The sequence below is a fragment of the Chrysemys picta genome, chromosome 13, assembly GCF_011386835.1.
Source record: "Chrysemys picta bellii isolate R12L10 chromosome 13, ASM1138683v2, whole genome shotgun sequence".
NCBI lineage: Eukaryota > Metazoa > Chordata > Testudines > Emydidae > Chrysemys > Chrysemys picta.
This window is the reverse complement of record NC_088803.1, coordinates 22,688,282-22,714,385: the sequence shown is the minus strand read 5'-3', so window position 1 is coordinate 22,714,385 and position 26,104 is coordinate 22,688,282. Positions and strand designations below refer to the sequence as shown.

Genomic DNA, 26,104 nt, shown 5'->3' with positions numbered 1-26,104 from the left:
GGGGTATTTACTATAAAGCTCCATGTGATATACAGTTGAAAAGTGCACTATGCGGAGTAGGTATTGTTTATTATTGAGAAATGAAATGGCTGAGCTGCTTATAAAATATGTAGTCACTTGTTAAAATCAGCTACAGTACTGGTCAGCTGGTGGGTAGCAAGTGTAAAAACAATCCCCGGGGTGATGTGGGGAATTACAGATCACTGAGTCTTCAGCACTAGGAAAATTCACTAAAGTAATCATTAGAATTATACACCACCACGATGAACTGGATGTAAGGGAGAAACCAGCATGGCTTCTGCAAAGGAAAATCACACCTTGCTGATACATTGCAATGGTTTGTACATGTCAGTACAAATGGGTGAAGAGGGAACAGTTGGTTTAGCTCAGGTGTCTGTGAAACAACGAGACCCTAATTCTACTTGTGGCCTCTGGGTGCCCCGCTAATACTGTGTGATTATAGTGTGGTGACCTGGCCAGGCAGGCAAGGCAAACTGGGAAGAGAGGCAAAGGCAAATCAAGACAAATGGGTCCTTTGAAATTTTTAGAACTTTATAAGAGAAAACCCCCAAATTGTACCAGGAGCTTAAATCATGTAGAACATTGCCAAAGATCAGAGGGGTAGCCGTGTTAGTCTGAATCTGTAAAAAGCAACAGAGGGTCAAAGAGTTACTGTTCATATTACTAAACTATAGGTTACCAACTTGTTAACCTCTGGGGCTTGTACATGCTGGGCAGTTAGTACCAAATGGATTGTTATTAAGAAGAGCAAAGAGATTTCTTAACAATAGACTGTGTCACTTCACAGAAGAACTTTTCTTCTCCTTGGCTGCAAGTCCAGCTCCACTCTTGCTGGCCTGTTCTTTGCTTCTCTTTGGCTTGAAGGGCTCCTTAGATTTGCTGTTCCTGTGGCTGTATCTCTTTTCACAGAATTTATCTACAAGTGGGGTTTCTTCACCTAGTGGGCCCTCATTTGTGCATTAGGCCCCTTTGAACTGTATCCCGTCACTAGATGGCCACAGTCACTTAGGGTTACCATACGTCCGTTTTTTCCTGGACATGTCCAGCTTTTCGGCAATCAAACCCCCATCCGGGGGGAATTGCCAAAAAGCCAAACTTGTCCAGGAAAAATACCGGCCGGGCACTTCCTCTCCCGCGGCTGCTCTGCTCCTCCCCTGACTCAGACTTCGGCTCTGTTTAAGAGCCAAGCTGCCCGCGCCAGCGCTACCGGCTTCGGGCAGCCCCCTTGCCTCCGGACCCTGCGTCACCAGAGCAGCTGGAGCCCGGGAGGGGAAGTGCCCGGCTGGGGTCTGGAGGCACGGGGGCTGCCCGAAGCTGGTAGCGCTTCTCGTTTACCATTTTCGGATCTGCTTTCATCTAACACAGCTTTTTGATCAAGTCCCTTTTTCACCAGTTCTGTTTCCTTTCAGTTTTTTCCCTTGGTGCCCTGTCTCTGGTAAGTCTGTAGATATTATTTCCCTCTACTTCCCTTCTCTATTAGTGCCTGCTCACGCCTGCCAAGTCTGTTTATTTTTCTGCTTCTCCTGCCCTGAAACCCTTGTTATTTTCCTTCTTTCCTCCTCACGTCTCAGTCCCCTACTTTTATTCTCCTGTTCTTCTTTCATTTTTCACCTCGCCTGGGCTCCGGTTCACCCGCTAGCTCAGCATCTCGATTCTTCTCCTCTAACAGCTTTTCCCAACTGCCCCTTTGGGTGGATTCAAAGCCACCACCCCAGTTTGAGCTGCTCTCCCATTGGCCGTCCTCTCCCCAGGACAGAATTGTGTGCTGCTGCATTGCAGCTGGAGCAGGGGCCAGTGCCAGGGGGTGGGTTACTGCACTACTATTATTGTAATAATGATAATTTGACAGGGCTGCCGGTGATAGCAGGGATGGACCCATTGTCCCAGGCGGTCCCTTCCAGATCTGTGTCCTAGTAAGGAAACTATGTCACCATTGTCTCTTACCATTTGGTGATTGCACAACGGGGCCCTGATCTAAGCACTACTGCAGTACTGCTGCTCTTAATTACTGATGACTTCATCTGCAGTTATATTACATAGAGTGGGGATATGAACCCTACCCTGCCCCGCTTCAGGATGTGAGCAAGCCTCTAACTGATGGGTGTGAGGAAGACACTTCCCCTATGGATGGATTATTCCAAACTTGTCCACTCTGGGGTTTCTTGTGCCTTTCTTGGAAGCAGCTGGTACTGGCCACAGTCAGAGACAGGGTCTGGGGCTAGACAGGCCCCATTGCTGATCCATGGTGGCAATTCTTCAAGTCCTGGAAGTTACGGAGGGGTAGAACATGCTTGTTTTGCACGGAGATACTGAGAAACTCAGATGCATCCAGTCACTTGCTGTTTGTGTCCCGTTTACAGGAACCCGGGGAAACTGTTCTCCACCTGGCAGTGTTGTTAGCTGACCGAACCTCTCTACACATTGTAGATTTTCTGGTGCAGAACAGGTAAGCTGACTGCAGCGCTTGCAGGGATAGGACTGTCTGCTCAGGATAAGACACATAAGGTCATCAGCGGAGTTAGTGCTGGATAGCCTTGGAGACTAAGTGCCTCTGGATATCCCCTGAAGTACCACCAGGGGACAGCACCAGGGCATTTCCCTGTGGAAGTGCCTTAGTTTTGACATGGAGAAACCATCTTTAGGGTTAGAGGGGAATTCCTGGCCATGGCCCTTCCCTGGACTCTCTGCTGAGGGGAGCAATGAGTGCCAATGGGGATGGAGATTTTCCGACTAGGACACCTATCCCCCTGGATGGTTCAGCTCAAGCCCCTCCTCCCATCCCGCCACTGAACAGCTCTCCAATGGGCCCGCCCACCCTGATTGCAGTCCACTGGTGACAGGCTCCATATCCCATTAGCCACTACTCCGGGCCAGCCAGGCTCGAAGATGGGCTTCCCAAGGGCCAGCTCTTGGTTTTCAGAGTGAGTCTGGTTCTTCCTGAACAAGAGGAGGTACATTTTTGTTCCTTCTGCATTCAAGCCCAGTGTGCCATTGATTGGGGTGGAACCAGTGCTAAAGTCTGTCTCCCTAAGGGCCGCCCCACAGTGTCTGGGTACCTCCCAAGTGTTTATGGATTTATCTTCCCAGCACCCTTGTGAGCTCAGGCTCCGTTATCATCATCTCCGGTGTACAGAAGAGGGAATGGAGACTCAGAGTGAGAAAGTGACTTGTGCAAGGTCACACAAGAAGTGTGTTGGTGCTGGGAATGGAATTCAGCTCTCCTGGATTCCAGCCTATACAAAACCATCCTTCCTCTTAGATGATCCTTCTAAACCCTTAACTTCTGCATCACCTCCTGTACTGTGAACTCTCCTCTTTATCTCTAACCCCCATTTCCCCTGCAACCGTATATGGTTGTAAAACTTGAAAGCTGATAAAACTGTGTGCTCACTCCATGCAAAATTCCATGCTGGCATCGCTGTGTCTTCACGGATGTGCTGCCCTGTGTGATCTGGTACGCAAGTGCAGGATCATGTTCTGAGTTCGGCTGCTGCTGCAGTAGAGCGGGTATTGTACCAGCCACACAGCACTGCCCATTGCTGGGGAACATGCACACAGCTGCCAAGATTGGGGAAATTCCATGTCAATGAGAAGATTTGCATATGCTCACATAATTTGCATACAATCCTAATTATTTTAATAAACGCTGTGTGATTTATTACTGGAGGCAGCATCTGGCAGCTTGGGATGAGACAGCCTCCCCCGACCCTTTTCAGACCCTGTCTTAATCTGGGCCCCAGTCAGTCCCTTCCATTCAGCGTGTGTCACACTCCCACCCCCACAACGAGATGTCCCCTCCTGCCCGAAGCCATGTGCCACAACAGCCTCTTGTGGTCACAGGATGAACTGCAGTTGCTACCCGCAGCTGAGTCAAATGTCTGAGGTTCCAGGTGAGCTGTCAGCAGGCGTGGCAGGGCTGCCCAGTGCACAAGAGCCGCACAATATGCCAGACGTTTGGCAGCCCTAAGTTCACATGCCTTGGCTAAAAGCCCGAATGCTGGTCAGTGTCCGTTCTGATCTTCATTCCTGTGAGCTAGGGAGAAGGGTTTGGGGTTGAATGTCACGCAGTTATTGTTATAGACGAGAACTGCTCTTTCTCAAGCATACTGATACTGACTGTCCTTTGCTTCAGTGGGAGCCTTGTGAAGCAGACAGTGAAGGGAAACACACCGCTTCATTACTGCTGCCTCCACAATAAACCCGAGTGCCTCAAGCTCTTTGTGAGAGCCAAAGCCAGCATTGCCATCAGTAAGTGACTGCACGGGCTCTGTTCTCCAAACAGGGAAGAAGGTGTTGGGATTGGGTTCCTTATTTTTTTTACTGTCTCACTCGCAGGCCTGTGTCTGCTCTCTGCACCTTGCATGTCTTACTGGGAACAGAATAGGAGCCCTTTGCACCAGGTACTAGGCCAAATGCAATAGAAGAAGCATGAAGAATCAAGTGGCTTTTATACACAGAATGTGTAGCATTGACAATCCACAGGGCAGTGTGTCTCAGGAGCAGCGCTGAGGTGCCCCGACAGGGTCAGCAGTACATGGTGTGTAACAGGGATTATGGCTTAGCTCGGGTTAGAGAAGTCAGGTGCTGATCCTTGATGACTCAGTGGGCTGTAAGAATCCTGATTCCTTCAGGAGATACCTGGACAGGAGAGGCTGTGACTGTGAATGTGACAACCCTGAGTTTTATACAGGAGTGACAATTCCAGGCCACAGGAAGGCAGAGATTGCGGACCCACTGGCTTGGAGTTACTTGTATTTTAGTGACCAGTGGTTTTGAAGCAGCTCTGAGCATGTTTGAGGCGTCACTAATGCCTATTAAGCAGATGTAGAGAATTCTAAAGCAAAAACCTTGTTACAGTTAAGGTTAAGTGCAAGTCAAGAGCCGTCTTACAATAAACCCATCTTAAACCCCTCAGACATTAACAATTTGGACAACAACCTATACTCGAGCATTTGCACACACACACACTTACCATTAAGGAGAAAAATGCTCAATGACCACCTCCCAAACAACCTTAACTCTGCCCCTGTATTTGTGTTATTATGTTAGGCCCTGACCTGACCTCTGCTAGAGACAACAGCAGTCTTTGCTTTCACTTTATTGGGAGCTCCCTTGGTCCCTTGTGCTCCTGTTACCTAACCTTATATGTGTCCTTCCTCTAGTGTGTAATTCTGTCTCTGATTTGTGATGATGTGCACAGTTCCTGTGTTAATATAATGAATGTGGATCTTTCTCAGCTGGTGTAGAAGATCTGGTTAGTTCATACAGTAGCTTTGTCTCTAACGATATGTCTTTAATTAGAGGTGCATGGTAGTAGTAGTAGGAAAAAATCACTCTTTGGATGGGTTTGCATGCTGTGCCGATGGGCCCTGTAACAAACTTTAGATGCATATTGTGATGGGGTGTATAGACCCCATGCAGACAAGGAAGGGCTAGCCCCACCCCTTTGACCCTGTGAATCATGTCTGATTGGGAGGAGGCCTTTTAAAGAGAGGACACTGCAGTCAGCAGGGTGGGAGAGGAGCAGGATTGCCCTAAGCTGCAGACTGCAGGAGTGACTCCTAGCCAGGAGACCTTCACCCTGAACAACAGACTCCCAGCGTAAGATGGACAGGCTGAGCCTGACTCAGAGGCCCGGCCAGAGCAATTTCCCCAAAACCAGTACCTTGGTGCACTGTAGACTTGCTGCCCCCTCCCCTTTTGCTGGAGTCACTGGGAGGGAGTATCCCTGAATGGGTTGGGGTTTGTGACTCATTTTTGATACCCCCCTCTGGAGAGACTTAAAAGGGCCCACAAAGGGCAGAGCCCCCCACCCTCAAATAGTAAGGAAGTGGGGCCTGAGCTGGGACCCCCCAGTGCAGATAACTGGGCATTGTCAGGTTCCTGCCCTTCCCCCACCCCCAAGGGAGGAACCACCAAGGACTCTGTTACACATATGAATTCAGGGATTCCTGAATTGATAAAGTGCCTTTAGTGTGTTGGATTGGATTTTAGCTTTACAAAAAGCCTGATTGATGACAAGGGGTACCAGATGTGATAAACACAGGCCTATCTTAGACTAGTCTTGGGATTTTATAAATGTTATCTCAATCACTGTAAGCCAGGCAGTGTGTGCTGGCTGGTGGAGAGCTCCAATCACTCCAGGAGCTACAATCAGTGAGGGTAATTCCTGCAGACCTGGTACAGGTAGACAACTCCGGAGAAGTACCACCCCCAGGGGAAATTGCACAGACTAATTCAGACCATTCAAGGAGACAAAGAAGAGCTTGTAAAGGCCCAGCCTGAACTGGCTGAGGAGGTCCTGCTTTTGATCCCACAAACTGACATGATCCTTTGACCAATGGGGCAAACCCTACCCAAAGGATTGAAGGACTATGACTTACCAGAGCCCCCACGTGGATGATAGGCGACCTCTGATAAGCTAGCATGTGTTTAGACCTTTCTTTGTTGTATGATATATTTCCTCTGTAATACTTTTCTCCTAAAATCAATGTTCTATGCTCTGTGAAACCTGTCTGGTACCAGGTAACCCCTGTCTGGTACCAGGTAACTCACGGACCTTGGAGGATCAAAGTAAAATGCAGGTGCTGAGCGAGGTCAGATCTACTGGAATAATCACCGTGAGTTGCATGGGGACTGCAGCCTTTAAACCCCCAGTCTGAAGGGAGAGGGGAGATGGCTGGAGGCCTGAGATCTAAAGGGTGCCCTTGAGCAGACAACGGAGGGGGTCAAAGGTGCAGTTACTCTGAAATGGTGATACAAGCTTTCTATAATAAAAGTAATGTGCCCATGCTTTTAGGTGCAGTTCTGAGAGAAAGCTCTGTGATGGATGGATCAATTCGTTCATGGAGTGCGCTTTCTCCTGGCGGCACAGTTAAAGTTGTTTGGGTGCTGGGCATTGAGAAAGTTGTTGCTGATGTCTAAATTGTTTAGGTATCAATTTCTATCCATACCTGTTAATGTTGAGTGGGGTTGCTTTTATGTGTCCAATGTGGTCTCTTCTCTGGACTTTAACTGCAAATTGACAAAGTCTTTGAGTTGGAATCCCTGTTTTGGTAAGTCTCAGCTGGAATCCAAGGCCAGACTTTTCCCTGGAGAGCTCTGTGCATATCAGTGTAATATTAGTTAATGCTTTCTTGGCCAGATGTGCAGAGGTTTCCTCAGAGCAGCTATGGTCGTTTAATTCTTCCACTGCAGGTAAAGAAGTAAATAATCATTGAAGCAGGGGGCCTGGACGCTGGGTCTCCCACCTCCTGGATGAGTGCTCTCTCCACCAGACTACAGAGTCATTCTCATGCTTGTGCTTGCTCGCTTTCCCTCCCCCACCCGCTTCTTGCAAACTGGCGTAGGCGCCTAATTCCAAAGAGGGTTTCTGGCTGAGAATCACTAGCAGAGAAAGGCGCCTGCTTCTGAGGGCTTTTCTTCACTACCCGCCCGGTAGTGAAGACGATAATTGATCCCAGAATCGACACATGTACTCCACCAGCCCAGGTAGGAGTAAGCGCCGTCGATGGGGGAGCCGCGGCGGTCGATTTGCCACCGTCCTCACAGCGGGGTAAGTCGGATCAGATATGTCGAATTCAGCTACGCTATTCCCGTAGCTGAATTTGCGTATCTGAAATCGATCCCCCCTCAGTAGTGTAGACGTAGCCTGAGAGAGAGCTGGGGCTTAGTGCACACCCCTCTGGTTGGCATCTCCTCGGCGCCTAGCCTGCTGGCTTTTGTAATTTGCATTCTAAGGTGCATCTCTCTCCCCGCTCCTAGGCGCCTACCTCAGGCTTTGAGAGTTACAAGGTGTTCCCAGGATTTCCTAGGTGCCCAAGAGTTCGGCATTGCAATGCTCAGTGTAACCACCCTATGTCCTTTTGTGCATTCAGGCATAAGTGGCTGAAGGAGCTCAACTCTATTCTGACTAGGGTTGCTAACTTTTGTTTCAAAGCTAAAGATGGGTCAGACTGGGGAGAGAGGTGGGTGTTACTCTTCTGGGCTCTGCCCACTTAATAAGCTCCACCTTGGTGCATTGCCAGCACGAGACATGAGACACAGTAGATTATGTCGATGTTCAGAATATGATCGTGTGCCGACTGGGCTCCTTGAGCTTGGTTCTGCCTTGGCAGGGCCTGAACAACATTTGGGCTCTGCTGGGTTCAGCACCTTTTAGACTGGGGAAGAAATGAATTGTGGCATCTGCCCAGTGCCACCCACCTGCAGCACCAACATGAGCCGTTATTCAGTAAACGGCAGGTGTGTGGCCCTCACTTTCCTCTTGTCCAGGGGGAGGAAATAGCTCCCCATGGTGACACCTGAATGTTCATCCCTAGGCCTCTGAGCAATCACCTCCCTGAGAGGAATGAGGCAGGGCACCCTTTTCAGAGCTGCCATTCCAGACTCAAGCAGACACATCTGCACAAGTGATACTTTGCTCACAGAACAGCTAGAGACTTCCTTTCTTAAAAAACGAGGGCTGAGATTCTGGAGAACAAAAGAGCGGGCGTGGAGCAGTACTGGTATGGTGTATGGGCATATGTCGGCTGTTTTTGAGCCCTGACCAAAGAGCTAATAATCTGCTGTGCATGAAGGTATGAAAAATGTACCTGTTTTTGACCTTTGAGATTTATAAAGAATTCCACTTTAAAGTTCAGGCTGGCAGTAAAATCATGAGAACTAATTAGTGTCTGTATCTTTATCACGCGTTTGTCAGCGGTGTCACACATTTACCTTTAAAGGCTGCCTCCTGTGACAGGAACCATTTAGTAGCAAGGGCTATTTGGTTGTTCTCTCCTCTTTACAGTCTCTGGCTATAGACATATCTGTGCTCGTGTGCAGAGCAAATTCTGCGGGGGCCAATCAGGGGGCTAAAGGTGTGTCCTGATCTGAGGGAAGCCAAAACTCCCAAGGCTTGGCAGCCAAATGTTAAACTCCCCTGTGCCAGCGCCGTGCCAGGAGCTCTGAAATCCTGCATCCCACATAGAAGCACCCAAACAACTCACTCACTCAGAGCAAGAGCTAGAGGAGACGGGGGTTAGCATGGAACTCCCAGGACAGACTCCCTAGCAGGAACTGCCTTCGCGCTCACAGGGTTCATGACAACTGCTTTTCCCCCACAGCCAATGAAGCTGAAGAGACGGCCCTGGATGTGGCCAGGCGCATGAGACACTCCCTTTGTGAAGAACTGGTAAGAAATGGCACCTTACAGTCTCCACCCTTGGAGTGTGAGCTCCACGCAGCAGGTGGGGCACTCAGTAGCAAGCCAGGGATTGGATCTCGTTAGAAGGGGAAGGTGGCAGCCCCACCACACTGCTTCTGCATGGTGCTTCCCTGAGTTCACATTGCACTCCCTCCAGCATAGCTCTAGCAGTGTGCTGGGCAAATAGCTCCTTTCTAAGGTCTTGCCTCTTGTTCAGTGGAGGTCCATAGCACTTGGCTTTATTGCCCATAGTTGCACAGTGCCAACAAGACACCTAAACTTCTGGCCCAGGCTGCACCGGGCTCCATGTGATGACTTGGCTGAATTCTGTGAGGTTGGTCTCTTCTTGGTCTGGAATCTGACCTGAACTTTGCCTGATTGGTAGGGGGTTCTGAGCTTAGTGGTGGGGGGAGAGATGGGGGTTGCCCCCCCCCCCCCCGGCTCATCCAGGATCGCCTAGGAGTGCTGCAGGCAATGCATGCTGCTTCTGCTGGTCCTGGCTGACAGCTGGTGCCCTGATGCAAGGCCTTGTCTGAGTTGCTAGGGCTCTGCTGGTACCCATGAGGGATGCAGCGCAGGACATAAAGTGACCTCAGGCAGATGCCTGGTCTGCTGTTGCTGACAGAGAATGGGATTCGTTCAGACCCCACTTGGGGGATGGGACAGCTAATTTGGAGACATTTCTAGTGGTAGTGCAGACTTTGAGGTTAGAGAGGTGTTTCTTCTCCCAGCTAACAAAATCAGAGTCAGTACTGATGGGACATGGTCTGGATTTGCCAGGTTGAGAGGTCTCTGTGGCTATAGCTGCTGGGCTCAGAGCGGTCTGCCATGGTATGATCTCCCGCTGGCATATGGCAGGATCCCACACCCAGAGCGCAGAAACCACCCAGAAATCTTGCTTTTGTGCTGCCCAGGGCCATGTGTTAGGGCTCCAATGCAAACAGCAGTGTCCTGGGAAGAGAAGGAAGGTTATAGGAAAGTCCCCAGGTAGAGGTGGGGCAGCCTGGGCACCATGCTTATCAGCTGGAAACCATTGCTTCAGACTGAGGTGTGTCTTCCCCCAGGACCTGTCTCTGTGATCCTGGGCTGCCCACTCCACTTTCAGCCTTGATGCAGAGCACTGTAGGTGGGTATAGGAGAGAGTTTGACCTGAGCCTGATTCCTCTGTGTTCCAGCTGCTGCAGGCTCAAAACAATCAGTTCAACATGCGTGTTCACGTGGAATATGAGTGGCGGCTGGGCCAGGATGACATGTATGAGAGCGATGATGATCTGGATGAGAAGGTGAGATCCCAGCACACTACAGCTGTCCCCAGCTACAAGCCGAGGTTCTTGCCCACATATATATTGACTGGTATGGATGCAGCACAGACCTGGCTCAGCACTTCTTCCCATCACTGAGCCATTAACCAGGGCTACGTGTGCAGATCTTGCCTGTCCACCTTATTGCAGCTGCCTCATTTCTGATCCTGCCTCATTTCCCTTCGAGGTTATCATGTGAAATTGTATTGGATGCTTCACTGAAGATGAGCAAAAATACGGCACCCATTTTCTCTTCCATGTTGTGCCATCAACGCAGGAGCTGAAACTGGGCTGGAATGGGATTTGCTGCAGCCATGCTATTTGCTGTTTATCACCTGCCTTATTATTGTTACAGTAATTTACCGGGTGTGGAACTCTTTCGTCCGTCCGTCTGCCTGCTTAGAAATTGGCACGACACATGCATGTATCATGCTCAGGGAACTCGGCAGTTGAGGGTGAAAGAGCTTTTCAGCTGAAGCTTGCTGGATTGAATCCAGCCCAGGTTGCAGTGACCAAAAGTCTTCATCAGTTCACAGCTCCACATAAACAACACGCCTGTCTCTTCTTTTCAGTTGGGTTCCCCGAAGGAGCGCATTCTCCGCCCTCAGAGCTGCTACCATTCACCTGCCACTGCCTCCCAGCCATGGGGAAATGCACCAGGGCTTTCAAAGGGTGCAATTCCAGCTCCCCAGGGGAAATTGCATGACATCTATGCACACCCTCACTCCCACATACCAGCAGCCCCTGGCTCTGCTCCATGTGTGCCGCCTCTTCCACCACGCAGTGTAAACCGAGGTGAGACTTTCCTTCATGGTAGCCCTGCCGCAGCAGTGGGGTTTGTGGGGTAGGGCCAGCCCCAGAGCAGGGGAGTCTGGCTGGACAGATTTCAAACAATAGCGATGCCCTTCCTTCTTATCCTGGGCAAAATTGGCAGTTCATTGTCCTGTTGGCCCCACTGACAATGCCCCATCCCTGCAGCTCCCTGCCCCAACCCCGGAGCTGACCACCACTGGGCCAAGGCCTAGAGCAAGCGTTGTCAAAGCAGTCAGGCCCAGACCAATCCACCTGCAGCAAATGTCTGTGAGGAAATGTCTTCAGTGAATCTCCATGTACGGAGGGCGGTGACCTCTCAGGGGCTGAGGCGGGGCAGCCCCCCCAGGTACAAGGGGCAGCATTAGTAGCTATCCATGCAATTCAGTATCAGCCCCTCTAAGTTTTTGTCCATCTCAGGCCAGATTCTCAGCAGGTGTAAATCAGCCCTGCTGTTAATGTCCATGTAGCTACTCTGATGTACACCAGCTGAGGCCCTTTCCACCGAAACTGTCAGTAGCCCCCACCCTGTACGTGTCCCCCTCCCTCTCCCTCTGCTCTCCTCTCACTGCCAGACTTGCTGTTGATTTTGTGTAGCTCCCAATGTGCCCCCGCCCGCTCCTCCTGCCAGCCTGCTGGCCAGTGCTGTGGACCCCGGAGTCAGGAGGATCCTGTCGCTACCTCTGAGCATCAAGCACAGACGAACCTCGTCAGAGCCTGTGCCCTGGGTGCCGCTCAGCCCCACGCAGCCCAGCCCAAGCAGCCTGGCTCCAGGTAAGGGACTGTCCAGCAGGATGGGGCTCTGTGGGGAAGAAGCTTGGGGAGCTGAGGACACTCGCTCTGTCTCCGTTGCCCTTGGATCCATCCCTGCCTGAGGTAGACACCATTCCTGTCAGTCCTGGCCTGGTGGGCATGTCCAGCTCCCTGGGATTGCAGGGTCTGGCCCTTCCAGTTGAATCCTGGGAGATGCACCCCCCCCCCCCGAAGGCCAGAGAGCACAGGGATGGAGAGGATCCGCAGACGGCAGCGGACTGAACCGTGCAGCTGCCAGGGACTAACCCTGCGCCAGCCCTTCACCCTGGATTGTTCCCTTCCCTGGGGATCTGAGGCTCCTTGGCCAGGCCTGTGGGGCATGGGGGAACGTACTGAACCTCGGAGCCGCATGTGATCCCAGTGCAAAGCATCTGCACCTGGGAATCCCTGGCCGTCCTGGCTGGCATAGTACATCGCTCCCAGCTCTGGGCCAGGCTCAGCTCTTAGGGGTGCTACGGCAGTAGCTGAACGCTTGCCCCGTGCCCGGGAGGGTGTCCCCGGTGCTGAGTAGGGGTGGGGCATGGCGTGGATGTGCGCATTGCCCATCCGCAGTGGGTCAGCAGCTGCCGAGAAGGCACCACCCGCGGGCAACACACCACCTGTTTCTCCATTGCTCAGGCCATTTCTCTTCTCCCGGTCAGATTCTGGATCCTCCTCACCCCCCAAAGGCCATTCTGCAGCAGGAGACCCTCCCAGGAGACTGAGGTAACTCCCCATGGCTGAGCTCACTGAGGGACAAGGCCCTGGCACCCCTTAGCCTCGGCCTGAGTTCACATGAAGCTGAGAGAGCTGGAGCCTAGTCACGTCACTTGGCTAGAAGCCCCATGAACCTGGGACGAGCTATGCAGGGCCTCTGGGGATCACAGGGGAGAGCTTCCTGGGCAGAAGGCCTCTCTGTGGGGCAGGGTAACCTGGGGCTCTCTGGGAGCTCCCTGCACAGCTGGGGGCTTGTCAGTGTTCAGGGGAGGTGAGTGTCCTGATTGTGCCTCGCACCCAACAGGAGGCTGAAACAGGTGGGGTGGGAGAGAGGGGGACAGGGGGACGCTGCCATCTGCAGCCATTGTCTCCCAGGGCCGCTGTCCCAGGACTGGGACCCTTGGTGATGGCTCTGGGTGCCACGTGCTGCTGTTGCTAAATATCATGTCCCAGTGCCCTGACATGGACATGTCTGGCCAGCTGCCCTGTGCAATTGCCCCTTCCCGTGGGAGGGGTGGTGGCCGTGGCATTATGGCGAGGTGTGGGTGAGGCTTTGCCCTCTCATGTCCTGTCCCCTTCCCCATGGCAGGAGCCCCAGGCTGCCCTCCATGGAGGCTGCAGCATGGCTGGATGCGGCGGGGCTCCTGGATGGGCTGCCTCCACCACTGGAGAAAGACCCCGGGCCAAGCCCATAACCCAGCTAGTGTCATACTCCTCTGTGGCTCTGCCTGCCAGTCGGGCTGGCTGGCAGCCAGCAAGGGAATCCCACAGAGCCCTGGGGCCCACCTGAGATCTGCTGCCCACCGATCCGCGCTTCAGGAGCGCAGGGTACCTGCGGCCCCATTCTGCACCCCACCCATCCTTGTCCTGTCTGACTGACCAACCCTTCTCTGCGGCTTCCCTCAGCACCGGATCCCGCCAGGGCACCAGCCACTCCGCCACCAAGGACACGACACAGCTTGGTAAGGACGACCTGAGCCCTGCTTGGCTACCAGAACCTACCCGTGGCCTGCCACATCGGGCCCAGCTTCCTGCCCTTGCACCCCTCACTTTGGAGGCACTGCCCGCCTAGCCCAGTTGCCCGCCACCATCCCATCCCTCTCCAACCCCCTCCACCACCCTTTGTCATCTCACCCCTCCCCCAGCCCCTCCACCATCCCTCCCCTCGCCCAGCACTGCCACCTCCACTGCCCCACCCCTCCGCCACCGTACCTCTCCCCCAGCCCCTCTGCCATCCCTCCCCTCACCCAGCACTGCCACCTCCACTGCTCCACCCCTCTGCCACCGTACCTCTCCCCCAGCCCCTCTGCCATCCCTCCCCTCACCCAGCACTGCCACCTCTACAGCCCCACCCCTCCGCCACCGTACCTCTCCCCCAGCCCCTCTGCCATCCCTCCCCTCACTCAGCACTGCCACCCTCCACTGCCCCACCCCTCCGCCACCGTACCTCTCCCCCAGCCCCTCTGCCATCCCTCCCCTCACCCAGCACTGCCACCCTCCACTGCCCCACCCCTCCGCCACCGTACCTCTCCCCCAGCCCCTCTGCCATCCCTCCCCTCACCCAGCACTGCCACCCTCCACTGCCCCACCCCTCCGCCACCGTACCTCTCCCCCAGCCCCTCTGCCATCCCTCCCCTCACCCAGCACTGCCACCCTCCACTGCCCCACCCCTCCGCCACCGTACCCCTCCCCCAGCCCCTCTGCCATCCCTCCCCTCACCCAGCACTGCCACCCTCCACTGCCCCACCCCTCCGCCACTGTACCTCTCTCCCAGCCCCTCTGCTATCCCTCCCCTCACCCAGCACTGCCACCTCCACTGCCCCACCCCTCCGCCACCGTACCTCTCCCCCAGCCCCTCTGCCATCCCTCCCCTCACCCAGCACTGCCACCCTCCACTGCCCCACACCTCTGCCACCATACCTTTCCCCCAACCCCTCTGCCATCCCTCCCCTCACCCAGCACTGCCACCTCCACTGCCCCACCCCTCCGCCACCGTACCTCTCCCCCAGCCCCTCTGCCATCCCTCCCCTCACCCAGCACTGCCACCTCTACAGCCCCACCCCTCCGCCACCGTACCTCTCCCCCAGCCCCTCTGCCATCCCTCCCCTCACCCAGCACTGCCACCCTCCACTGCCCCACCCCTCCGCCACCGTACCTCTCCCCCAGCCCCTCTGCCATCCCTCCCCTCACCCAGCACTGCCACCCTCCACTGCCCCACCCCTCCGCCACCATACCTTTCCCCCAACCCCTTTGCCATCCCTCCCCTTGCCCAGCTCTCTGCCATCTAACCCCAGCCCCACTGCCCTCTGCCATCTTGCCCCAGCCCAGCTGTTCTCCTGTCTCCCTCCTTTGCCCAGCCAGCTGCCCAGGGTAGTGAGGGAGCTTGGCTGGCTGAGGGTGGTGCTGAGCGCCCTGTGCTGACCTGCGGGTGGTGCTGATTGCCTGTGAAGAGAGGGAGTTGGTGACTGTTCTGCTGGTGTCCTAGCTGCCCTGGAGACAGTGGAGACGCTCTTTGAGGCCAGCCCCAGCAAAGGAAGAAGCCGTGGGCTGCCGTGGCCCTCACAAGACCCAGGTGGAGGCCCTGGCCCAGCACAGGACGTGCCGCCCCCGATCCCAAGGAGGGACGGCCTGGTAGGTGCTCTGGTCTGGGATGTCGCGCTCAGATCCCCCTTTTCTCTCCGTATTTGGTTGTAATGTTGGCAAACGTGCCCCCCTTCTAACTCCAGCGCTGCCCTGCTGGCACCCCAGCCATGGACAGGGCTCGGAGGGCAGCAGAGCCACGTGGAAATGGCAGGAGCTGATTGCAGGCATGGAGCCCTCCCCCTGCGGGGGCATTCACAAAACACCATGGGGAGCAGAGGCTAGCCCAAGTCCCTAGGTGCGCATCCCTCTCATCCCCACACAGCCGGAGCAGACTGCCCTGCGGCCAGCAGCTCCACAGGGCCTGATTTCTGAAGGGAGGGACTGGGGTCCCTGTACATCTTGCCTGCTCCCTTCCCCTGAAAGCACATGCAGAGTGGGTGAGCGTGCGTCCCCGAGGACGTGTCAGCTCCTCTGCCCGGGCAGACGCAGGCGTGTACGTGGGGGGATGGTACACACAGTGCAAGGTGAAGACTGCATGCTGCAGATCAGGCCCTCAGCCTCCTGGGGGTGCCCTGTCGCTGGGGCCCTGTGGAGGCCAGAGCCTGTGCCTCACTCTCCCACCTCTCCCTTCCTAGCACCAACCCTTCCCCCTGGCTCCCTGCCCCCGGGAGAGCTCCACACAAGCCCCCCTCTCCCCCAAAGGCCCGCAGGGCAGCAAATAAACAAGGACACAGGACTTGCTGTCTCCAGGAAGATTATAGGGTTTCCAGGTGTCCGGTTTTCAACTGTAAAGTCCGGTCGAAAAGGGGACCTAGCAGTGTCCAGTCAGATTTACTGACCAGACACCAAAAGTCCGGTTACCGCAGGAAGGAGAGAGGCGCCAGGCCATCAATCCACATCCTCCCACTGCATCTCATGGGCAGGCAGACATCAGGGTCCGCATGAGGCTGCAGCTCCTGTCCCAGCCAGGGAGAAGCAGAGGGAGCCCAGCTGTGGGGGCAGGGGGAAAGAGGTGGTGAGGATCAAGCAATGAGGAAAGGGGGGGAGGGTAGAGCAGTGAGTGAAGGTGGGGGAGAGGAGCCAGCAAGAAGTGGGGCTTCAAGGGAAGAGGTGGAGCAGAGGCAGGGCCTTGAGAGAAGAGTCAAGGCCTTGGGGAAGAGGCAGGGCAGGGCCCGGGACCTTGGGGGGGAAAGAGGCGGGGCAAGGGGTCCAGTTTTCAGAAATTAGAAAGTTGGCAATTATATGGAAGAACACTGCAGTTAGGAAGCTGCCAGCGCCACACTACACAGTCTCCCACTTCTGGACCCCTGCAGCCCTTCGTCACCCCCTCCAGAGCTCCCAAAGCACCCACAGCCACCCAGCACTCGCCTCCCCTCTCCCCCCAGCACTCTCCCAGCCTGATCCCCTGAGGCCCCATGGCATGTCCCTCACTCACCTGCTCCCATGCTGGTTGGTGCCCCCCACCCATGAGCCTGGAGGGGATTCTCTCCTGCCCTGAGTGCACAGGGGCTTGGGGACCAAAATGGCTGCATGTGTTTGTGTCTACCAAAGAGCATGGTGCAGGACACATTAGACAAAGGGATCCAGGCTTGATGGTGTTCTCCCCTCCTGATTGCAGAGTAAACCACGCTTCTTCCGGGTCCGAGCCCTGTATGACTGTCAGGCTGACCGTGAGGATGAGCTGACCTTCTGTGCGGGGGAGATCATCATTGTGGCCGAAGAGGAGGACTGCAATTGGTGGGTAAGTATCGGCCTATGCTGTAGTACGGCACTGCAGGTTCCAGTGACATGTGTAGTGCCGACAGAGCCCCGGTTGCCGGCAGGCAGGATCAAACTGGGGACCTCTGGAGCATAGTGCATGAGTCTCTAGTGCGTGAGCTAAAAGCCACTGGCTCTTAGCTGAAGCTGTAGGGCAGGTCATTTTCTCTCTCTCTTTCTCAGTGGTCTTGGTGCCATTAGACAGGACAGAACACCACACCCAGGTGTGTGGGTTACATACTTCCCCTAGCTGAGGAAGCACATCCCAAGCTTCAGAGGCTTCCCAGTTGAGATCCCGGACGAGCCCCTACTTGTAACACCGACAGACATTGGTTGTTGGTGGGCGGGATCAAACCTGGGGTCTCTGGAGCTTAGTGTATGAGTCTCTACTGCATGAGCTAAAAGCCAACTGACTCTTAGCTAAGGCTGTAGAGCAGACTCATTTTAACTCTCTCTCTAAGTGGTCTCGGTGCCACTAGATGGGACAGAACACCCAGGAGGTGTGTGGGTTACACATGCTGATGTCCCCTTGACCTGCACACCAAGCCCCTCTCTAGCCACAGCTCCCAGAATCTTAGCCAAGCTGCCTTCCTCCCTTGCCTCCCCTGGAGCGCTGTCCTGTTTTTTTCATGGTCTCCTGGTTAGAGCTGAGCAGTCCCACTCCTGCCTTGCTGATCTCCAGAGCTCTGCACCCAGCCCTCTGCACTCTCCACTCTGATGTGCTCGCCCAAACCCTCATTGGCTCTCTCTTCCCTCTGCCTCTTGCACTGATACCTGTTAATCCGCTTGCTCCTGTCACACCTACTCTCCTTCAGCACTTCAGGTTCTGCTGTTGCGCTAACCAGCTACAAACTTGAAATGCAAATGTTAGAATATTGGGAACCAGTTGTACCTGTCCCATCTCTACTGGACATCTAGAAATCTAACTTATGGCTGGCTCTTCCAAGACAAACAATACAGATGTCACCATTTTATTAAAAAATAATAATTGTGACGGGTCCCCTCTCCCCCGTCTCCGGGGTGCCACCTGGGACTGGGGTACCACTGAGCCCGCCTGACCCACCAGTCTGGGTTCCCTTAACACTGTACTGCTCTGCAGCCTGCCAAGCCCTCCCTCGGGCTTCAGCCTGCACTTTACCAGCACACATACAGGCAGGGACACACCCAGCTGCAGATTCACACAGATGCTGAGATCAGCTCTGCATGGGAAGGCTCAGCTAAGGTACTGCCCAGTACTCAAGTGCACTCCCCCTCTAGAGGGTAAACCCAAAATTATGCCGTCTTGTGCTGCACAGAGATCTGTGCAACATAAGCTCATGAAATTCGCCCTCTATGTGGAGAGGAATATACACAGCTTTCTGCCCCACAGTTATGATTTCCACACACTGGCTTTAGACAAAACAAGTTTATTAACTACAAAAGATAGATTTTAAGTGATTATAAGGGATAGCAAACAGATCAAAGCAGATTACCTAGCAAATAAAACAAAAACACAATCTAAACTTAATATTCTAAAGAAATTGGATATGTGCAGCAAATTCTCACCCTAAATGTTGTTTTAGGCAGATTGCAGAGATTCTTGAAGGCAACCTGCCCTTGCTTGCAGCTTAAAACTCCAGTTATTCCTTTCACAGGCTAGACAACCCTCTAGCCTGGATTAAGCCCTTTTCCCCTAGTTCAGTCCTCTTTCTTGGGCAGGGAGTCAGTGAAGAATGAACCACGGTGATGTCACTCCCCTACAGGGCCGGCTCCAGGCACCAGCCCACCAAGCATGTGCTTGGGGCGGCGCCTGGAGGGGGGCAGCGCGGCGGGGCGCTCCGGCCCGAGAGTGGGGCCGCGACTGGGCTCGCCACCCTCCCCGCGGCGCTCCTGCCGCCGGGGGCTCTCCGCCCTCCCCTCGGCACTCTGGCCGCCGGGGAGAGCGGAGAGCCGGGGAGAGCGGAGAGCCGCAGTGGGCTCTCCGCCCTCCTCCCGGCGCTCTGGCCGCCGGGGAGAGCAGAGCCACGGCGGGCTCGCCGCCCTCCCCTCGGTGCTCCGGCCGGTGGGGGATTGCCCTCCCCTGCTGTGCTGGGGGGGGTTCCTCTCCCTCAGATCCTAGCTCCACATGGGAGCTGCAGGTCCGGGGCTTGGGGCGGAGCAGAGGCAGCATGTGGAGCTAGGGAGCTGGGATCACCACTTCCCAGGATCTGGGTAGGGAGCCTAGGGCAGCAAAAAAGCCAGAGCCGGCCCTGTTCCCCTACCTTAAATAGTTTTTGCATATGGCGGGAATCCTTTGTCTCCCAGTTTGATTCCCACGCCTGCTCAGTGGAAAAACACTAGTATTATCATGGAGTCCAGTACTAGGTGACTTGGTCACATGTCCCTGTAGGGCCACCGCAGCCATGACTCAGAGGCTGTTTGCAGCGTCCTCAAGAAGACTTCCCAGGAAGGCTCCCTGGTGGAAGATTAGCACCTTCTAAGACCTATTGTTCTCCCTAATGGCCCTTCCCAGCCAGCCATCTAGACTGATTGCATTCCCCAGGTGTAAACACATTTGTAATAGATGCATAGACACTATTCCTAACTTCAGATACCACTGGCTGCCGCTGGGGCAGTCTCAGGGCCCCTCTGCCCCCCAGCAGAAGGAGTTTGGGTGTGGGCTCAGGGCTTGGGATTGGGGCCAGTGCTTACTGGGGGGTGGGGGGGGGTTCCTCTCCCTCAGATCCTAGCTCCACATGGGAGCTGCAGGTCCGGGGCTTGGGGCGGAGCAGAGGCAGCATGTGGAGCTAGGGAGCTGGGATCACCACTTCCCAGGATCTGGGTAGGGAGCCTGGTCCAGCCCCACGAATCCCCTCCCAGCACCCATGCCCCCCCGGGACGCGACTCCCCCCGCCCGAGCACTGCGCCCCCCTCCCCAGCACCCACCAGGAACTGCGGCCAATGGGAGCTGCGGGGGCAGCGCCTGCAGGCAGAGACAGCGCACGGAGCCCCCTGTCTCCCCGGGGGCGTGCCGGCCGCTTCCGGGAGCGGTGTGCGGAGGGGGAAGCGTGAGGCGCCCCCTGGCCCTATTTACCTCGGGTGGCTCCTGCTAAGGCAGGCTCCATCCCTGCAGCTCCCATTGGCTGCAGTTCCCGGCCAATGGGAGCTGCGGAGTCAGGGCTCGGGACACATGCAGCGCACACTGACCCCTGCCCTGGCAGGGGCCACAGGGACATGCTGGCTGCTTCCGGGAGCAGTGTGGGGCCAGGGCAGGCAGGGAGCCTGCCTTAGTCTGGCTGCACTGCCGTCCAGGAGCCGCCCGAGGTAAGCACCCCCCAGCTGGAACTCACACCCCTCACCCCCTCTCACACCCCAATCCCCTGCCCCAGCCCTGAGACCCCTCCTGCACCCAAACTCCCTCCTAGAGTCTGCACCCCACACCCTGTCCTGCACCCCAATTCCCTGCCCCAGCCTGCACCCCAACCCCCAATCCCAAGCCCCCTCCAGTACCCAAACTCCCTCCCAGAGCTTGCACCCCGCACCCCCTCCTGCACCCCAACCCTCTGCCCCAGGCTCAGCCCAGAGCCCCCTCCCATACTCCAAAACCCTTGGCCCAAGCCCAGAGCCCACACCCCCTCCCAGCCCAGTGAAAGTGAGTGAGGGTGGGGGAGAGCAAGTGACGGAGAGAGGGGGGAATGGAGTGAGCGGGGCGGGGCCTCGGGGAAGGGGCAGGGCAAGGGTGTTTGGGTTTGGGTTATTAGACAGTTGGAAACCCTAGCTGGAACCCTGGATGGCAGTGCCCTGGTTCCTGTAATGATTGGGGCCTGGGTGGTCAGGCCTCGTGGCTAGAGTCAGGCGCCATGTCACGGTTCAAAGCTGGAGTCAGCATCGGGGTCGGGCATAGGAGCAGGGATGCGGAGTGAGGCAGGAAAGCAGGAACTGGGAACAGACGGGGGTCTGGGATGAGGATGACTGCAACAGGGAGGAAGGCAGGAACCAGGAGTCATGCAAGCAGGCAGGGTCCATAGTAGTAGTAGCAGCAGCCAGCCAGGGATTCCTCTTGTTGCTCAGACAACTTCCTGTTCCTTTCTGGTCTAAACAGAGCTCCCCAGCCAGTCCATGGTGCTGGACATTCCCCCCAATCAGGAGCTTCGGAGACAGAGCCCTTTGTGAGCTAGAGCTTCATTGGTTCCCTTCTCCAGTGGCTCAGGTGAGCTGCTGGGTAGTGGCTGTGGACTGAGCACTGCCTGGGGATCCAGGGGCCCGGATTCGAGATCCACTCACAATACCATTCTGCCTTCAGTGATTCAGGAAAGACTAGAGTAACTAATGCAAGCTTGCTGAGAACCTCGTAACCTGCCCAGAACCTGGCCTTGTTCTCAGGGGAGTTGGCTAGTGTGGAGATTGGAGTGGCTGGGCACTGCCCGGGCTGCTTTAGGAATGGCTTGCAGTCATTACTGTAGTCAGTTCCTTTCCACTGGCTACCCAACCCCATGGAAGAGCCATAGCTGACTAAGCCTTTGCTGGCTTTTCTCTTCACAGAACGGCTGGATTGAAGGGCAGCCCCACAGGAAAGGCGTCTTCCCAGCATCATTTGTTCACGTGCTGAGTGAATAGGACCTGGATGGCTGACAGAAGAAGGAACATCTCAGCTGCTCGAAGTGCAGATCCCCCAGACTCCCTGTTTTCAGCAGGCTTCCTGCAGAGAACACACTTGGCGAGCTTGTGCTCTCTCATCTCTTGTACCTTGTCACTCTCACCTTCAGGCCTGCAGTATGTGGTTCGGCCCACGGGGCCCAAAGCGGGGCTTGGAGGGGTCAGGGCTTTGCCTGTCTCCTGAATTGCAATCAAGTATCCTATCGGGTGTCTTTGAGTCCTGCTTTCAGCTCCAACTGTTCAGTGTGCAGCCTCCCACACAGCAGTGCGACACTCACTCCTGCATGGTGCTGGCTGGGAGTGGCCAAAGCTGGGAGAATGCCAGTTTAGAGACACCAGAGTTTGGAGCCTGTTTTAACATGGGATAACTGACTGCTGATTAACTGGATAGTAAATGCCACTCTAGACACACCACAGATGTCTGTTCCACACTCAGCCCTAGTTTCCAGATTAACATCCACTCTCCTCCCAATCAACGTGAGTTAACTCAGGTTCAAACAGGCCCCAAGCCCCATTCTAGTCAAACCCTTCCACTATCCCAGCCAGGAAGCTGCCCAAAACAGGCTTCTTTCCATTCTCCCATTTGAACCAGTCATTCACCTTGGCAGCCACTTTGACACCCAAACCCATAGAAACTGCACCAGTTCCTGTCTGTGCTGGCAACAATTCTCAGTGTTTTTCTGCTCCGGTGCTACTACTAGTGGGAGCTGGAGTATAGCTAAGGCTAAGGCATTTTTACCAGCCCTGTTCAGAGCCCTCTTTTCTGTGCTGGAACAGAAAAACACCAATCAATGTTCCCAGTGGACAGGGGCATGTGACAGGAGAGAGCTCATAGACTTTAAGACCAGAAGGGACCATTGTGATCATCTAGTCTGACCTCCTGCACATCACAGGCCATAGACCCTCACCCACCCACTCCAGTAATAGACCTCTCTGGCTGAGTTACTGACGTCCTCAAATCATGATTTGAAGACTTAAAGGCACAGAGAATCCTCCATTTACACTAGTTTAAATCTGCAAGTGACCTGTGCCCCACATTACAGACGAAAGCAAAAAAACCCAGAGTCTCTGCCAATCTGACCTGGGAGAAAATTTGTTCACAACCCCTAAATATGGTGATCAGTTAGACCCTGAGCATGTGGGCAAGACCCACCAGCCAGGCACTTGGGAAAAAATTCTCTGAAGTAACTCAGAACTCTCATCATTTAGTGTCTCATCACCAGCCATTGGAGCTATTTGCTGCTAGCAGTCGCAGATCGGCGACATGCCCTTATAGGCAGTCCCATCATCCCACTCCCTCCATAAATTTATCAAGCTCAGTCTTAAAACCACTTAGGTTTTTTTGCCCGCACTGCTCCCCTTGGAAGGCTATTCTAGAATTTCACTCCTCTGTTGGTCAGGGTATGTCTACACTACAAAATTAGGTCGAATTTAAAGAAGCCGATTTTATAGAAATCGGTTGTATACAGCCGATTGTGTGTGTCCCCACATAAAATGCTCTAAATGCATTAAGTCGGCGGACCGCGTCCACAGTACCGAGGCTAGCGTCGACTTCCGGAACGTTGCACTATGGGTAGCTATCCCACAGTTCCCGCAGTCTCCGCTGCCCATTGGAATTCTGGGTTGATTCCCAATGCCTGAATGATGCAAAACAGTGTCGCAGGGGGTTCTGGGTACATGTCATCAGGCCCCTCCCCCTCCGTCAGAGCAACGGCAGACAATCGATTCACGCCTTTTTACCTGGGTTACCTGTGCAGACAACATACCATGCCAAGCATGGAGCCCGCTCAGCTCAGCTCAGGTCACCGTCACCATATGTCCTCTGGGTGCCGGCAGACGTGGTACTGCATTGCTACACAGCAGCAGCTAATTGCCTTTTGGCAGTAGATGGTGTATTACGACTGGTATCAGTCGTCGTCATACTGCAGTTCGATCAGATGATGGCTGAAACTCCATATGTCCCCCAGTCATATTCTGCTGCCTTCCCAATGATGATGGCGGCTATCAGTCGTAGTACACTATTTTCTACCAAGTGCCCATTATTTTCTGCCAAGCACCCAGAAGATGCCGAGGGCTATCAGTCATGCTGCACCGTCGGCTGCCAGCTTAAGATGTAAAAAATAGATTTGTTCTGTATTCATTTGCTTCCCCCTTCCTCCGTGAAATCAACGGCCTGCTAAACCCAGGGTTTTGAGTTCAATCTTTGGGGGGGCCATTCTGTGTGACAATTGTTTGTGTTTCTCCCTGATGCACAGCCACCTTTGTTGATTTTAATTCCCTGTATCTGTACGCCATGTCGTCACTCGCCCCTCCCTCCCTCCCTCCCTCTGTCAGACAATAGTTTCGCACCTTTTTTCAGACCAGACACCATAGCACTGGAATCATGGAGCCCGCTCAGATCACCGCGGCAATTATGAGCACTATGAACACCACGCGCATTGCTCTGGAGTATATGCAGAGCCAGGACATGCCAAAGCAAAACCAGGACCAGCCGATGAGGCAATTGCAGCACGGCGATGAGAGTGATGAGGAAATTGACATGGACATAGACCTCACAGAAGGTACAGGCCCCAGCAATGTGCAAATCATGGTGTTACTGGGGCAGGTTCATGCCGTGGAACACCGATTCTGGGCCCGGGAAACAAGCACAGACTGGTGGGACCGCATCGTGTTGCAGGTGTGGGATGATTCCCAGTGGCTGCGAAACTTTCGCATGCGTAAGGGCACTTTCATGGAACTTTGGGACTTGCTTTCCCCTGCCCTGAAGCGCCAGAATACCAGGATGAGAGCAGCCCTCACAGTTGAGAAGCGAGTGGCGATAGCCCTGTGGAAGCTTGCAACGCCAGACAGCTACTGGTCAGTCGGGAATCAATTTGGAGTGGGCAAATCTACTGTGGCGGCTGCTGTGATCCAAGTTGCCAGGGCAATGAAAGACCTGGTGATATCAAGGGTAGTGACTCTGGGAAACGTGCAGGCCATAGTGGATGGCTTTGCTGCAATGGGATTCCCAAACTGTGGTGGGGCGATAGACGGAACCCATATCCCTATCTTGTCACCGGAGCACAAAGCACCGAGTACATAAACCGCAAGGGGTACTTTTCAATGCTGCTGCAAGCCCTGGTGGATCACAAGGGACGTTTCACCAACATCAACGTGGGATGGCCGGGAAAGGTACATGATGCTCGCGTCTTCAGGCACTCTGGTCTGTTTCGAAAACTGGAGGAAGGGACTTTCTTCCCAGACCAGAAAATAACTGTTGGGGATGTTGAAATGCCTATTGTGATCCTTGGGGACCCAGCCTACCCCTTAATGCCATGGCTCATGAAGCCGTACACAGGCAGCCTGGAAAGTAGTCAGGACCTGTTCAACTACAGGCTGAGCAAGTGCCGAACGGTGGTGGAATGTGCATTTGGACGTTTAAAAGCGCGCTGGCGCAGCTTACTGACTCGCTCAGACCTCAGCGAAAAGAATATCCCCATTGTTATTGCTGCTTGCTGTGCACTCCACAATATCTGTGAGAGTAAGGGGGAGACATTTATGGCGGGGTGGGAGGTTGAGGCAAATTGCCTGGCCGCTGATTACGTGCAGCCAGACACCAGGGCGGTTAGAAGAGCACAGCAGGGTGCGGTGCGCATCAGAGAAGCTTTGAAAACAAGTTTTGTGACTGGCCAGGCTACAGTGTGAAACTTCTGTTTGTTTCTCCTTGATGAACCCTCCGCCTCCCCCCACCCGGTTCACTCTACTTCCCTGTAAACTAACCACCCCACCCTCCCCTCCCCCCTTCGAGCACCGCTTGCAGAGGCAATAAAGTCATTGTTACTTCACATTCATGCATTCTTTATTAATTCATCACACAACTAGGGGGATAATTGCCAAGGTAGCCCGGGATGGGTGGGGGAGGAGGGAAGGAAAAGGACACACTGCATTTTAAAACTTTAACTCTTATTGAAGGCCAGCATTCTGATGCTCGGGCAATCATCTGGGGTGGAGTGACTGGATGGCCGGAGGCCCCCCCACCGTGTTCTTGGGTGTCTGGGTGAGGAGGCTATGGAACTTGGGGAGGAGGGCTGTTGGTTACACAGGGGCTGTAGCGGCGGTCTCTGCTCCTGCTGCCTTTCCTGCAGCTCAACCATACGCTGGAGCATATCAGTTTGATGCTCCAGCAGCCGGAGCATCGACTCTTGACTTCTGTCTGCAAGCTGACGCCACCTATCATCTTCAGCCCGCCACTTGCTCTGTTCATCCCGCGATTTAGCCCGCCACCTCTCCTCTCGTTCATATTGTGCTTTTCTGTAGTCTGACATTGACTGCCTCCACGCAT

At 54.5% G+C, this 26,104-nt stretch overlaps 1 protein-coding gene across 2 annotated transcripts in view; it reads left to right on the top strand.

Moving 5' to 3' along the window:
- LOC101933973 (arf-GAP with SH3 domain, ANK repeat and PH domain-containing protein 2-like) overlaps positions 1-25,609 on the top strand; it is a 102,560-nt gene extending 76,951 nt beyond the window's left edge. Inside the window, exons 18-29 of one of the 2 annotated variants that reach the window (XM_065565611.1) lie at positions 2,382-2,467; positions 4,154-4,269; positions 9,129-9,196; positions 10,384-10,491; positions 11,082-11,304; positions 11,917-12,093; positions 12,774-12,837; positions 13,735-13,790; positions 15,314-15,459; positions 17,030-17,152; positions 21,230-21,337; positions 21,670-25,609. In XM_065565611.1, the coding sequence (XP_065421683.1) occupies positions 2,382-2,467; positions 4,154-4,269; positions 9,129-9,196; positions 10,384-10,491; positions 11,082-11,304; positions 11,917-12,093; positions 12,774-12,837; positions 13,735-13,790; positions 15,314-15,459; positions 17,030-17,152; positions 21,230-21,337; positions 21,670-21,744 (1,350 nt within the window). In that variant the 3' untranslated portion in view covers positions 21,745-25,609. The remainder of the gene's footprint in view (positions 1-2,381; positions 2,468-4,153; positions 4,270-9,128; positions 9,197-10,383; positions 10,492-11,081; positions 11,305-11,916; positions 12,094-12,773; positions 12,838-13,734; positions 13,791-15,313; positions 15,460-17,029; positions 17,153-21,229; positions 21,338-21,669) is intronic. The other variant, XM_065565612.1, reaches the window with a different exon arrangement.
- Positions 25,610-26,104: the final 495 nt, after the last annotated feature.